General features: G+C 38.9%; 1 protein-coding gene across 7 annotated transcripts in view; it reads left to right on the top strand.

Annotated features, from left to right (window-relative positions):
- The window catches only part of qkia (QKI, KH domain containing, RNA binding a), a 94,372-nt gene that overhangs the window by 17,929 nt on the left and 63,780 nt on the right, over positions 1 to 12,663 (top strand). For all 7 annotated transcript variants that reach the window (XR_008725596.1, XR_008725597.1, XM_055656608.1 and 4 more), the window contains exon 2: positions 8,552 to 8,694. Coding sequence is in view for 5 of the 7 variants with exons in the window: in XM_055656608.1 (XP_055512583.1) it covers positions 8,552 to 8,694 (143 nt within the window). In the remaining 2 variants the exon portion in view is untranslated. The remainder of the gene's footprint in view (positions 1 to 8,551; positions 8,695 to 12,663) is intronic.

Consider the following 12,663-nt stretch of genomic DNA (forward strand, 5'->3'; position numbering starts at 1 on the left):
ACAAATTTGAGGTGTATACAGTCGAGAATTCATCTTTTTCTTTAGAAACGTTTTTCAGTCTACACTAAATGATACTGCATATCTGTCCCTGATGGATATTTATGTTCCTTCCTGCCTCTGCCTCTGTTCCTATTGGATAATTATTCTGTTCCTTTATCCTTTATGCTGATCTAACTCTTCTTCCCTTAGAGCTGCGTCTTTTTCTTGGGTACTTTTATATTGGTAGTGCGTAGCTTTTTTTTCCTTTTGGGGCAAGAATACCCACGGGATTTATTAGTGACTTGCTTCCACTTAATGGTGAATCCTCATTTTATATTCTGCATAAGATGAGGGATTGTATCAATCCTATCAAATCCTTTAAGCTGTTGGACCTATTATATCTTTTCAGTTCCAGTAGTTTAATTTTCAGTTGAAACTAGGAACTGCAGATGTATGTTTACCAAAAGACAGTGCTGTAGTAACTCAGCGGGTCAGGCAGCATCTCTGGAGAACATGAATAGGTGACGTTTCGGGTGGGGACCCTTCAGTCTGATTGTTCTGGGGAGGAGTTGGTAAAGGGGACTAGTTTAGATTGGCTTATTGACTGTCATGGATGGGTTGGGTTTCTTTGTCTCTTTAATATTTAGTTTTATTTAACCATAGTTAGTGGTCTGCCTCAGCTGAACAGACAGCAACCCAACTGGTTAATTCAGTTAATTCTAGATGAATTAACTGAAATCAGTTAATTCACCTGGATTCCAAGCCCAGCTCCGGACCAAAAGTCTGAAGAAAGGTTTCATAGAAACATAGAAACATAGAAATTAGGTGCAGGAGTAGGCCATTCGGCCCTTCGAGCCTGCACCGCCATTTAATATGATCATGGCTGATCATCCAACTCAGTATCCCGTACCTGCCTTTTCTCCATACCCTCTGATCCCCTTGGCCACAAGGGCCACATCTAACTCCCTCTTAAATATAGCCAATGAACTGGCCTCAACTACCCTCTGTGGCAGAGTTCCAGAGATTCACCACTCTCTGTGTGAAAAAAGTTCTCCTCATCTCGGTTTTAAAGGATTTCCCCCTTATCCTTAAGCTGTGACCCCTTGTCCTGGACTTCCCCAACATCGGAAACAATCTTCCTGCATCTAGCCTGTCCAACCCCTTAAGAATTTTGTAAGTTTCTATAAGATCCCCTCTCAATCTCCTAAACTCTAGAGAGTATAAACCAAGTCTATCCAGTCTTTCTTCATAAGACAGTCCTGACATCCCAGGAATCAGTCTGGTGAACCTTCTCTGCACTCCCTCTATGGCAATAATGTCCTTCCTCAGATTTGGAGACCAAAACTGCACGCAATACTCCAGGTGTGGTCTCACCAAGACCCTATACAACTGCAGTAGAACCTCCCTGCTCCTATACTCAAATCCTCTTGCTATGAAAGCCAACATGCCATTTGCTTTCTTTACTGCCTGCTGCACCTGCATGCCTACCTTCAATGACTGGTGTACCATGACACCCAGGTCTCGCTGCATCTCCCCCTTTCCCAATCGGCCACCGTTTAGATAATAATCTGCTTTCCCGTTTCGAGCCAAAACGTCACCTATCCGTGTGGTCTAGAGAGACTGCCTGACCTGCTGAGTTATTCCAGCAATTTGTGTTATTTTTTGTATTAACCAGCAACTGTAGTTGTTTGCTTCTACTATGTATAGAATGATAATACCGTACTTGGTTGTAGCGAATAATCTGCAGTAATTTATATAATTTTCTCTCTCCTCCCCCTCCCCCTTTCCAGGTCCATTGAAATTACTGTATATCTTAGGCACAGCAGAGTGTACAACATTGCGTGTTTTCTCAGAAACATAGTAACGTTTCCCTCTTTAGGCAATTTAATAGTCAAGCAGGAGGGGCTTATGTTTTCTCTGTAGATTTTATAAACATATTTGAAAAACAATTTATATTGTAGCTCTTTTTAAAAAAAAAAGGATTATGCAAGTGCTGCCCTTCAGTTTTACCAATTAAAGTGGATAATTAAATGTGCTGCTTGTGCTTTAAGGCCAATTTCATTTTGACAACAGATTTCAACGTTGCAGCAGCAATGGCATTCTCTGGATTGAAGGATTCGGTGTTAGTTGTGGAAATGGAACAGCTGACAAAAGATCTTTTTGAGGCATTTTCAAGATTGAAACATGTGGTAGATGAGGATACCTTAAAAGGCCAAGAGCCAGTGTGTTTTTTTTAAGGATCTTGTTGTCATACCCAATCCTTAGAAATTAATAACTAATTTAGCTATTTAAATTGCTCTGCTTATTTTACATCAGCTTGATTTCCGAGTAGATGTTTTTGTAAGACTCTTCATTTTTGTTGCATTAACTTCGGAAGCTTCGCTCCTTAAATGGAATGTCCTAGCTTGACATGCCTTGTATTGAGCCAAGATATGTTGCTATTTAACTGTAAAAATCAAACTCTATTGCAGGAAAAATTGTTCTGAGAACATGGGCGGCATAGTTTTTTTATATAAACACTTTGCTGCACCATGTGCTCTGGCAGCAAGGTCAAAAATGTAACCCTTTGTTAAGATAACATAACATGAAACCAGCTATGTGGGCAGCTGATAAAGTACTTTAGGTGTGATGAAAGCCTCTAGCTCATACTGTCAGAATTGCTCCAGCTGATATAAATGTTTTAGCCTTGAATTTAGTAATATTAGTTCCCATCTGCCAACTGGGAACAATCTTGTGTATAAAAATTTGCTTATGAAAATGTAAACTTCATGCTAGTGTTAGTCCATTTGCAACAAACACGTTTTAATTAGTATGGGTGTTGGGGGTTATGGGAGAAAGCAGGAGAATGGGGTTGAGGGAAAGAGATCAGCCATGACTGAGTAGGACTTGATGGGCCAAATGGCCTAATTCTGTTGCTATCACATATGAACTTATGAACATTTTTGTTGGAAGTAAAATCTGATCATAGGATCTGCAAGGAGTATTGTACTCGCTACAATCTAGGGAAATGGGTGTGCCATTTTGCAACATAGAAATTGTTTCTGTTATGACTTGGCATTACAGCCAATATTTTCATTTGAGTTTACTCTCTGTCACGTGTACAGAGGTACTGTGAAAAGCTTTTGTTGTATGCTAACCAGTCAGTGGAAAGACAATACACGATTACAATTGAGCTATTCACATCGTACAGATACATGATAAGGGAATAACGTTTAGTGCAAGATAAAGCCAGTAAGGTCCGATCAAAGATAGACCGAGAGTCTCCAAAGAGGTAGATAGGACCACTATCTTTATATGGTTATATTTTCAAAGAAAAATCACTATGCTTAGACTCTTTTTAAAATGAAGTTACAAAATCCCAGGAAGCGACTAATCAATCACTGGTCTCTATATTGATTAGCCTGGCTTGCAGCTTTGGTATTGGCCTTTGGTTGCATTGTACTGCAATGGTCAAGCACAATCTCCTGTGCAATCATTCACTAAAAATATTATGGAAGTCGATGGGTTAAACTAAGCACATTCTACTGCTCCATTACTAGTTGCTAATATAGTGCCCTCCATAAAGATTGGGATAAAGACCCATCATTTATTTATTTGTCTCTGTACTCCACAATTTGCGATTTGTAATAGAAAAAACTCACATGTAGTTAAAGTGCACATTGTCAGATTTTAATAAAGGCCATTTTTATACATTTTTGGTTTCACCATGTAGAAATTACAGCAGTGATTATAGGTGGTCTGATGTTGATAAACAGCAATAAATGTTTCCAAAGGTGATGGAAAGACTGGGTGCTGTGAGCTGTCTTAAGGGCCTGTCCCACTTATGCAATGTTTTTCGGCGTCTTGTCGGCACCTGTCATAGTCGCAGCAGGTCTCCGAAAATTTTCAACATGTTGAAAATCTAGCTGCGACCAGAAAAAGGTACGACTCTGTGGGTGGCTACTCGCGACCATACAGGGGTTACCCCTCGACATGTGATTATTATTATTTTTTTAATTACAATTCTCAAATTGTGGAGTATAGAGGCAAATAAATAAATGATGGGTCTTTGTCTCAAACATTATGGAGGGCACTGTATGTATCCTTTAGTTTGATTGTAATGTGGCCTAGGCTTGCACTATTTTTGTGCTACATTAGTCTACTTAAAGGATACATTTAAGTATCCTTAAATATACTTTTAGGTATATATAAGTTTTAAATATATACTTTATGAAATCTGGTAAACTACAGTGTTTTCAGGATCAAAAACATTGAATGTGTTTCTTTATATATTGACATGGCACATGAAATTGCAGGTCCATTACTAGTGAGTAGAAAATGTCAGAGGGTGCTTTTGCCAAATTCCCAATTTAGTACGTGCCAGTCATACTTGATAGGGCAGAATTATCTTTAAAGACCCTTCACCACAAAGTGCCAATGTCTCCTTTCTCTGCAGATGATGTTCCAGTTACGTATGTTTGGAGCGATTTCTGTTCTTAATTTAGATATTTGGAATTTGAAGCGCTTGTTGTTCTAAAATACTTCCCTGGGTCAGTGAAGCTACTTTTACATTGACCTTGATGGGGTGTCTGCACCAGTGGTTCCTGACATACTGGCAACCCTGGCAGCTGTCTTGGTGTATCTGGGTAAATCAGCATTGCAATTGCTTTCAGGGGCATGATTCATGCGTCAAGAACTGGATGACACAGTGGCACCGCTGGCTCGCAGTGCCAGAAACCCAGGTTGATTTCTGACCCTGGGTGCAGTCTGTGTAGCATTTGCACGTCCTCCCATTGACCAAGTAGGTTTCCTTGTGAGGGTTTGTAGGTTAATTGGCTGTCTGTAAATTGCCCCTAGTGTGTAGGGAGTGAATGTGAGAGCGAGATAACAAAGAACTCGTGTGAGCGGATGATCGATAATTAGCATGGACTCGGTGGGCTGAACTGCAGCCTGTTTCCATGCTGTATCTCTAAATTAAACTGGGAGCACAAGTACCTTGAATTCAGTGTTTATGTAACGTAAGAGAGTGCTAATGATAAGGTTCTCACCCACGTGTTTTTATTTATCCTTTCTATTGAGTACAATTCTCCATCTTGAATCTGGCAGATCATTTGTCTTACAGAATTTGAAGGACATTAACTTGTTCCCATTGAATTTATTAATTTTATTAGGGGTTGTCCTTGTTAGTCATGTGAGCACTTGGTGATGACCTTTAATTTAGGTTTTTTAGACTTCCAATTGTCTGGTGCTACGCCTAATACCTCCTATGTGTGCTGACTCCGTGGAGATGTTTTTTTTATATTTAGTATTGGATATTTTAAGTTAAGCTATCTTTTGATTAACATGGCCTTGTATTTGTTTTCTTAAGGATTAAGGAAAGTTAAGTCATTACTAGAAAAATCTGCCTGGAGAGGGAATGTGTACCTCGGCAAGGAAATTGCAGAGATTTCTGCCCTGTAGCGTTTTGGTTATTGGCATCGTTGGTAATTTCCATGTGACCTAAGATTTGCAAATTTCCTAATTGTAGTTATGCAAAGGCACATAGTAGGCCATTTGGATGAATACTTGCTCTTTTACTGTAGTAGCGTCCAAAGTTTATTTTGAATCTAGTTGGCCTGTATGTTCAAATTTTTACTTATCATGATGTAGGTGCGTTTATAACAAGGACATCAATTTTTAAGTTGGATGATATCCCAGCTGACTTGTAATGTATGTTATTTTAATTAGTTAAAATTTGTTCCAGTCGATAAATTTCAGTCGCTATGAAGTTGCAGTTTATTCATTTTTGGTTTAAGGTGGATAAATCTAGCTTTCAACATGCGCATATAAACCACTGACAAATTCTCATCGCTGTTTCTCAAACAGATTGTGGCTGTAGTGAAGATGGCCAATGGAAGAAGTGTGATGGAAAAGGTTTAGGAAATAAATGTTCACATTTGCATGAAAGTTATTTTCTTGAAATAAAACAAAGCCTGAGCTAGTCTAATTATTGCTGCCTATTTCAATGTAGTTTATGGAGACTCATTTTTGGCTATGTTTTATTTATAATAAGAAAGGCACTATTTTGTCCAACTCCCAAGGAACAAACTTTATTCCTACATGTTGAGATTGAAATCAATTTACTCCTTAATCTGGATAATATTTTGGTTTGCTGTTGACAACATAATGATGTCTTCTGATCCAGCATTTATATTTAATTGAAGGAACACATAGCCTTTCTAAATTACGAAAGCTACCTAAGGCGTTGCCTTTAATAACCTCAACACCTCTAAACTTCACAGCTAGTGAAGTGCTTTTCAAATGGAGTTGATATGTTGAAACATTGCAACAGACAGTTTGCATATAGAGAGTAAGATGTAAATAACCAGGGTGGTTCATTTGAGATGACCAAAGCATGTAATATTGGTTAGGAGACTGGAGTAGCTGTCTGAGCCTGGCATAGCTGTTTAAAATATGAAGGATGTATTATCTGAAACTGCATAATTGACAGAACACGTTGGTACATTTTCTAAAGGTTGCTGGAAGCTGCGCTAAAAACTTTGCGTAATATTCTTAACACATTTTAGTTCTAATTAATCACTTGTACTCATTTCAAATATTGGTTAATTTCAATATTTTTTTTCTCCAAAATTGCTGGTTTAAATCTAGGTTTGCTACAGACAGATATGAATGACATCAAAGGAATGCGCGATTTAACTTAGTTATTGCAGATTATTACAACAACTGTTGTTGATAGGAGATGGTTGAAAGCTTCAAATTCCTAGGGTTCCATATTGCCAGAAACCTAATCTGGTCTCTTCACACACATTAGGTGATCAAAAGCTCATTAGCAGGATTTATTTTCTTGGGTGTCTGAGAAGATACGGCATGTCCACGAGATGTGCTGTAGGAAGTCTGCTTCACAGTGTGCTCACAGCCTGGTATAGCATCTACTCTACTCTTGACTACCTGAACCTGCAGAGAGTGGTGAATACAGCCCAGTTCATCACAAGCTTATCGTTTTCCTCTGGCTAGTCCATCTTCAGGATGCTTTGTATCAGGAAGGCTGGAAATATCGTCAACGATGCATGGCGCTCTGGCCATTTTCTCTTCTTTTTCTTACAAGATATATATGGCCATATATTAACCTGATCTCATCTCATCTCATGTTGAGAAAGGCTTGAAGATGGTCGATTTTCTCAGTGGTTTCAGATTGAATGACCGAAGAATACCTGTGAAACATCCAGGCTGGTGCTTGTCTATTGCTTTAGTCTATCTTGTTAGGTGTCATTCAGATTTAAATGTTGCACTTCTGCAAGTAAGAATTTCATTGTTCTCTTTCAGGATAAATGACGATAAAACATTATTGACTCCTGGTATGGCTAGTAGGGGTGTTGAGTAATGGGGATCTTTGTTTCACGTCAGAAATAGAAGTAATCTTCACTGAATACTCAATTTTAGTTTGCGTTTTATACTGATTCTTCAGATCTCGTATTCCCTTTTCTGAAGGAATACGGCTTAGATTATTAATATTTTCTCATTAGCACCTTTATTTTCCTTATAGTTGATAAGGTTAATTTGAGTATTTTCCATCATATGCTTGGTTTTGTTCGCATTAATATGCAGTCCACAAATCATAAAGATTGAAAATGACCAACTGTTGAGCTCTTGGAGGTTTTTAATTAAAAAGAAGAGGTTCCAGCACCACTTTTCTATCGACATTGGTTTCTGTGATCCAAAAAATGAAATAGTAATTGTAAATCTGAAATAAAATACTCTATGCTCAGCACGACTGGCAAAATCTTGAAGAGACGGTTAATGTGTCAGATTGATCAATCGTATATATTTTTTCTTGGGAGTCCTGTTTCCATCGAAAGCGATTGGCTTGGTTATACCCAAACACATGTCAAAAGGGGGCACTATTCAAATTTTCTGGATAATAAGTTTAGTTTAGAGATTCAGTGGGGAAACAGGCCCTTCGGCCCAACGAATATGCACTGGCCAGTGATCCCCGCACACTAACACTATCCTACACACATGAGGGATCATTTACAATTTTACCAAGCCAATTAGCCTACTAACCTGTCGGTTTTTGGAGTTGTAAGTTGTAATGTACTAATTACATATCCAATGAAAATGAGCAAAATATTAAGTATTTGCAAGATTTGTAATGAGAAGATAAACTCCTAGCCACCCTTCCAATATCCAATGTTAAAGACAGATTAATCATACTTGTGCAGTCACCTGTTTAGAATGGGTTGATACAGTGTTGGTATTGATTTTTGTTTTGCTCGTGTTCTTACAAGTGTTGCACTGACCTTCATCTTTCGTATTACAATCCCAAATGAAAATCTGTTTCATTTGATGGCATTTCTGAAGTATAATACAAAGTGTTGACCTTTTTGGTTCCCCTCTCAGGACGTCTCCTTTCTCTCATTTCTGCCCCACCCCCACTCCCCCTTAGCACAACGATGGTTAGGAAGTCATTTAAACAATGTCGGGTACAAGCTGTAAGAATAAATAAACTGTTATAAAGTTTTTTTTGTAAAGGTCTGGTATTTGTTGCTAGTGGAGACTTGCATTCAAACATTCTGAAAATCTTTTGTTTCTGCAGAAATAAGCAGAGTACGAAAGGACATGTATACAGATACAATGAATGGCCTTGTTGATAAGCTGCCAATGGACCTACCAGATCCCATAGGACCTATTATGCAGTTACAAGAAAAACTATTTGTGCCTGTGAAAGAATATCCAGATGTAAGTATTTCTTGAAATTGTGTCTTTTTTGTGGAAAAGGCTATGAATTCATGGAACTTTTTTGTAAAGTTTGCAGAATGTTTACCCAGATGGGCAGAAACCTATTACAGTCGTAAGTTGAAGAGGTTTTTTTTGGTTGTACCTATCTGTTTTTAATGCAATATCAATTAACTTTGGAGGGATAGGACTAAAGTTTATGGTGTAATAATTGGGTAATTTTGTTACAAGGGCAATGTCAAGCATCTCAATGGGTTTTTAAATGGAGTTTCAGGGATTGAAAGTTTGAGGGATGATTTGCCCGAAATGGATTTGTAGGCGAGGAAACTTCATGAAACAATGTTAACGGGTGAAGAAAGCTGTCTCCCACGTAGCTACATTACCAAGAACTTTAAGCCTAAGCAGTTATGAACAAACTAGAAATTGAATGAGGGCTGGAGGGGGTTTGATGTTCAACTGATTTAAATGTTGTGTGGCAGGTTTGTTAGCTGACAACAGTTGAGGTTGCTTGAAAACTTGGGGAATAATAGTATCTCGCATGATCTAAATATGTTTTAGATGCTAAGGCAATGCAAGTAGGTTTGTTTCTTTAAAAAAAAAACTAAATCTTGAGGACTAGTTATACATTCAAATTTAATACTGAAATGTAATTTATTCAAATGAGTTTTGACATGTGTATTAACACCCAAGTGGTTTGGCGAAAGCACCATGCCTGTACTACAGACACGGAAATCCAAGCTTGGCTCGTGATCTCAGCAGTGGCCTGCAAAAAAATAATTATTTATGCAATCACTGCAGAAACTTGAATCAGTCCAAATTGCCGACTCCTGTTGCACATTTTAATTGTTTGTGTGCATGTGTTCATATGCCTGTCACAAATCTTGTTTCGGTAGTGCGTGGGGCAGTGCAGTAGCACAGCTGGTAGAGTGCTGCCTCGGTGCCAGAGACTTGGGTTCCATTCTGATCTCGGGTGCTGTTCTCCCTGTGACCACATGGGTTTCCTCCAGGTGCTCTGGTTTTCTCCCACATTCCAAAGGTGTGGGTTTGTAGGTGGGTCAGGGGTGGTGAAATTTCGAGTTTAGATCAGAGATATAGAAACCAGCCCTTTTGCCCACCGAGTCCGAGCTGACCAGTGATCCCCGTACATAGTAAATAATATGCTACACACTGGACAATTATAAATTTGCACCAAGCCAATTAACCGGCAAACCTGTACTGTACGTCTTTGGAGTGTGGGAGGAAACCGAAGATCTCGGAGAAAACCCAGGCAGCTACGGGGAGAAAGTACAATCTCCGTACAGACAGCACCCATAGTTGGGATCTATCTCGGGTCTCTAGCCCCTTGAGTTTTGTGGATATAGTCGCAGGATAAAGTGAAAGTGATACATTTTAAGGATTGTGAATTGTTGGAAGTTGTGTATTGAGGAAGGAAAATGAAGTCACTATCAGCTGTAATCTTATTGAATGGTGGGGGAAGGCTTGAAGATTCCCTATGGTTTACTCCATTTCTATTTTTGTGTTGAAGGCTAAATGGTGTCAAGCATTACCCATCCTCCTCCAGATGTAAAACCAAATAGTTGTAGTAATTTGAAAGTCAAGAGTCAAGAATGCTTAAATGTCCTATATACTGACACAGAACAATAAAATTCTTACTGCAGCATAGGTCAATAAATGGAATAACACTCCGCTAATGTTATATGAGAAATACAATAAATTAATATTTTAACCTTGAGTGCAAAAAAAATGTAATTCCATCATGCAATCAAAGACGGTCTATAAGAAAATACAGAAGATCATAGTTGCTGAACTTAATGTTGTGTAGTGTTCAAGAGCCTGTTTTCATTTTGCTACTACCATCCTGATGGTAGTAGCAAAATGAGTGCAGGGCCTGGTTGATGTGCATTTTCCATATTAGCTGCCTTTTTGAGGCCGTGCCTCCGATAGATCCATTTGATCGTGGGGAGGTCAGCGGTATTTAAGTATATAGTTCAGTGCAATTATCATCATACATCGACACTCCCCGATTAAGTGCCCCATGCATGGAAACAGCCCACTGAGCTCATATGCAATTGTCGCCAGATTTTGGTGCCACTTTACGCAGTCCAAGTTGCAGTTGGCCATAAAGGCTCATTGCACCCGTCACCTCATTCGGAAAATAGACACAACATGCTGCAGTAACTCAGCGGGTCAGTCAGCATCTCTGGAGAAAAGGAATAGGTGTTGTTTCGGGTCAAGACCCTTTCCGGATTGCCAGCGAGTCGTCCTTCTCGCCAGACCTTCAGCCTTCGTGCCCCAGGTGCTCCTCCTGCAGCCGACCTTGAATCTCCTTCATTCTGGACATTTGAGTTGCTGAACCAGGCCCTGATGCAGCCAGTCAGCACGTGCTCTACTGTACACCTATAGCGTATTCATCGACATACTGAATCATCTGAGGAAGTAGAGGCGATGCTGAGTTTTCTTAGCTATTGCATTGATGTGCTGCACTGAGGACTGATCTTTGGAGATGCACATGGAGATGAGCTGTTGACTCTTTGTTGGGAAGAATATGGAATAAGGGTCATTCATTGAGTACTATGGGGAGGAAGAACATGCTGAAGAAGGGTCTTGACTCAAAACGTCACCTACTCCTTCTATCCAGAGATTCCTGTTCTGCTGAATTACTTCAGCATTTTGTATCTACAGTGTAAACCAGCATCTGCAGTTCTTTCCAACACATCCAAATCTCTCTTAACTGTTATCAGAAGTGTGGATGCTGGCTTTGGTTGATAATTTTTGACTGTTTTTGTATAATGTTTATTTGAAGGACTAGTATCTCACATTTCAAAGGTCTTTTATTGTCATGTGTACCAATTAAGGTACAGTGATATGCAAATTTAATTTGTTTAGCATTTTATGGAAATGTTACCCTGCTGAAGAATGAAATGCAGTATATTGACCTTGAGTTTAGAAAATAAATTCAACTAATGCAATCATAATTCTATTCCCAATTTTAGTAGTTGAAGACACTATGTTTCGACAGCAATTATTCTGAAGGTAAAAAAGGCGAATCTGAAGGTTGCTAAACACAGTTCCTTTTGAAGCAGAGCTGATTGTAGCGGTGCTTTTAGAATAGAGATCAATTTTGCTGTCTGTCTGATCATAGGTAGTGTTTTGGGGTGTTCTTCAGTGCCACGGTAGCATTGATTTACTGAAAAATGAGCTTTCTTTAATATATTGGCTCTTAGCAATTTATAATTTTCTATATTTAGCAATCTGCGAGTTGTTATTATTTGTCCCCTAAGCTTGTACTACAAAACAATTGCATGCTCTAACATATTAGTGTTCATATCTTAAGTAACATTGGTGCTTTTAGATGGAAGAGTGAAAACTCTGGATGTTGTAAATACCTTGGGAAGTGTAAGATTATTTTGAGCTATAGAAATTTCCAAATTTGATGTCGGATATTTTCTCCTGCAGTTAATACTTTTGACCACCTTGTGTTTAAGCTGAACAGTAACATGCATTTCTGTACAGTTTAGTTGTCTGTCATTATCCAGGCATGTGTTAGAAACCATACAGATATTAGTTAAGTCATAGCTTTCTTTAAATTAAGTACTTCCCTACAAATTAAAAATGATTCCATACGGGTGTATATTCATGCTCATGAAAAATTGGACTAAGTGCTAGAATAACCCAATGGGTCAGGCAGCAGATCTGGTGATGTTTCAGGTTAGAACCCTTCTTCAGACTTTCTACTTGGGGTACATTCTGAGGAGTGATCATGCTAATAGAATTGACACTTGAGGCTGTATTATGCAACAACGAGAGGTGCAAAGTGATGCAGCGGCCGAGTTGCTGTATGTTCGGAGTTTGCATGTTCTCCCTGTGACCATGTGAGTTTTCTCCAGGTGCTCTGGTTTCCTCCCATACTCCAGGCTATACGGATGTACAAGTTTGTAGGTTATTTGGCTTCGAAAAAATAACTAGTTCCTA

Source organism: Leucoraja erinacea, chromosome 26 (assembly GCF_028641065.1).
Source record: "Leucoraja erinacea ecotype New England chromosome 26, Leri_hhj_1, whole genome shotgun sequence".
NCBI classification, from domain to species: Eukaryota; Metazoa; Chordata; class Chondrichthyes; order Rajiformes; family Rajidae; genus Leucoraja; species Leucoraja erinaceus.